General features: G+C 53.4%; 2 protein-coding genes across 2 annotated transcripts; one reads left to right on the forward strand and one right to left on the reverse strand.

The window, feature by feature from the left end:
- Positions 1-8: 8 nt before the first annotated feature.
- Positions 9-281, forward strand: ETH_00038675 (uncharacterized protein; the record flags this gene model as incomplete). Its single annotated transcript, XM_013380157.1, has 1 exon — positions 9-281. A coding segment is annotated over one exon (273 nt), but the record flags the coding sequence as incomplete, so codon positions are not given.
- Positions 282-1,676: 1,395 nt separating this feature from the next.
- ETH_00038680 (uncharacterized protein) lies at positions 1,677-2,417 on the reverse strand (the record flags this gene model as incomplete). Its single annotated transcript, XM_013380158.1, has 3 exons — positions 1,677-1,740; positions 1,957-2,053; positions 2,351-2,417. Coding segments are annotated over 3 exons (228 nt in total), but the record flags the coding sequence as incomplete, so codon positions are not given.
- Between the last annotated feature and the right edge of the window lie 521 nt (positions 2,418-2,938).

The following is a 2,938-nucleotide window of genomic DNA, read 5'->3' on the forward strand; positions in this document are numbered from 1 at the left end:
AGCAGCAGCAGCAGCAGGAGCAGCTGCTGCAGCAGGCGCTGCAGCAGAAGCTGCAGCCGCTGCCGAGGCGAGTGCGCCCCCCTGATGTTGTTAACCTCGTCTGGGAGCTGCCAGTTGTTGTCACCCCGGGGGACTGGGTGCAGCAGCAGCTGCAGCCGCAGCAGCAGCAGCAGCAGCAGCAGGAAGAATGGTGGCTGGGGGACCTTCAGAGACGCTCCAGCGGGGTGTCTGCGCTGCTGGGCTGCGCTGCTTCTCGCGCCCGCCGCGAGCTGCTGCTCTAAACCCTAAACCCTAAACCCTAAACCCTAGGTCTCAAGCGGGCAGAAACCCTAAACCCTAAACCCTAAATCCTCGCGAGCGCTAAAGGCTCAAAGCCTCCGCTGCGGTGTATAGGCACCTTCGAGTAATTGGGGTGTACAGACACCTCAAGTGCGTTGGGGTGTATAGACACCTTGTAGCTGAATAGGAACTTTTCCTCAGCGGTGTACAGACGCAAGACCTAGGGTTTAGGGTTTAGGGTTTGCTCCCTCTGGGGTTCAGGAGAACTTAGGGTTTAGGGTTTACGTCGGCGAGAGTCAGCCGCCGCCCCAACAGCTCAAGGCAGCAGCAGCAACAGCAGCAGCAGTGCTAGCACCAGCAGCGGCAGCTGCTGCTGCTGCTTCTTTGCTGCTGCAGCTACAGCTAGCCATGCTATTGTTTTTGCTGCCGCTGCTGCGGCTGCTAGCACTGCTATTGCTGCTGCTGCTTCTGCTGCTGTTGCTGCTTCTGCTGCTACTGCTGTTGCTGCTGCTGCTGCAGCAAACTGGCTCATGACGAGTCCAAAGGGTGCATTTTGTTTTCGAGGAAGAAAGGATGGCGGTTTATGCTTTGGAGCCAATCAGTCCATCTGCAAAAAAAATTAAAAAATAAATAAAAATAAAAAAGAATAAAAAGAATAAAAAGAAATTAAAGGAGATTAAAGGAGATTAAAAGAAGATAAAAGAATTTAGAAGGAAATAAAAGGAAATATAAAAAGAAAAAAAGGAGAAAAAGAAGCAAAAAGAGCAGCAGCAGCGAAGAGAGATAAAGAGACAAAGAGCAGCAGCAGCAAAAACAGACCAGGGGACGCAAAAAGCAGCAGCAGCAAAGTGAGGCAAACGCAGCAGCAGCAGCAAAAAGCGGCGAAAGCAGCAGCAGCAGCAACAAGAGGCAGAGGCAGCAGCACCAGCAAAAAGAGGCAAAAGCAGCAGCAGCAGCAGCAGCAAGCAGCAACTGCTGTTTGAGGGCTGGCTGCGGTGTACGTACACCGGAGTGCTGAGGGAAGCAGCAATGGAAGGATAAATTTTATTCATTTTAAAATTATTTATTTTTTCGGAAATAGAATTAAAGTCCACTGCCGGCAAACCCGCCAAACGCGCCCGCCCGCTGTTGTACGCGTCGTAGCAAGGCTGCAGCAGCAGCAGCAGCAGCAGCAGCAGTAGCAGCAGCAGCAGCGGCAGCAGCAGCAATGAGAATGTAGCACTAAGGACACTCCTGAGGCTTTGAGTGCGCGCTGCCGGGACTTCGCTGCAGTTTTCTACCACGCGTCACAGGCGCTGGCAAGGGTTTAGGGTTTAGGGTTTAGGGTTTAGGGTTTAGGGTTTACCTGCAGCAGCAGCAGCCCCTCAGCTGGCGCTGTGTGGAGGAAAACGTTCGCCTTAGAAGTGGCCAGCCGAAAGGCAGCAACGGGGGCCGTGCGGCGGCAAATCTCTATCGCCAATCCTAAACCACAAACCCTAAACCCTAAACCCACAAACCCTAAACCCTAAACCCTAGGTCCTAAACCCTGGCGCAAAGGCCGCAAGGAACAAATGCCATTCGTCTGCAGCGCTGATCTCGCACCAAACACTAGACGCGCGAAAACACCGCAAACCGCGTCCCCAAACCCTAAACCCTAAACCCCAAACCCTAAACCCTAAACCCTAAACCCTAGAGCACCCATCATTTTGCGAATTTGGTTGTAAAGAAAAGACTGGCCCTCCAGGCGCACCACAGCCACCGGCTCGTCGCAGCCAGGCAGCTTCCCGAGTTTCACCTGAGACAAATGCAACTCCAAACCCTAAACCCTAAACCCTAAACCCTAAACCCTAGAGCTGCAGCTGAGCCTCTCGCCGGTGAACTGCAAGTGAAGGAAAAGAGCTGGGACTCAGGGTTTAGGGTTTAGCGGCTCAGCCTCGTCTCTGCGTCGCTGCGCAGCCGGAAAACGGTATAGCCCCTGCTGCTCCCTAGAGATTAGGGTTTAGGGTTTAGGGTTTAGGGTTTAGGGTTTGGAGTACTGTGGCGGAGTGGATGTGCCGCTTGAAGGCCGCAATACTCTTTTCTTTGTTTTTACTTCTTCTTGTGAAGTTTCGGTAGCAGAAAGTGCCCTCGTAAAGCCGCAGCACTTTGCCCAGACGCTCCTAAACCAGAAACCCTAAACCCTAAACCCTAAAGCCTAAACCCTAAACCCTTGTAAAGCCGCTTTGCCCAGCCGGTCTTAAACCACAAACCCTAAACCCTAAACCCTAAGCCCTACGCCCTAGACCCTCGTGAAGCCGCAGTGTTTTGCCCGGCCGGTCTTAGACCACAAACCCTAAACCCTAAACCCTCGTACAGCCGCAGCGTTTTGCCCAGCCGGTCCTAAGCCGCGAACCCTAAACCCTAAACCCTCAACCCTAGCCAAGACGCACAAACTCTACACCGCGCGTCTTCCAGTTCGAGCAGGTCTTTGCTGCCTCCTGGACCCCCAGAAATTAGGTTCTAGGGTTTAGGGTTTAGGGTTTAGGGTTTAGGGTTTACTATGAGTTCTTCGTCCGTGAGCCGCTTCGGAGTGTCCGGATAGAAAGAAGCGAGCTCAGGAGGCACTTCGTTGCAGACAGGCAGCGCGTCAGCTGGAACATCTGCTGCTGCTGCTGCTGCTGCTGCTGCTGCTGCTGCTGCG

This window comes from Eimeria tenella, genomic scaffold (genome assembly GCF_000499545.2).
Source record: "Eimeria tenella Houghton genomic scaffold, Eth_scaff4524, whole genome shotgun sequence".
Lineage (NCBI taxonomy): Eukaryota > Apicomplexa > Conoidasida > Eucoccidiorida > Eimeriidae > Eimeria > Eimeria tenella.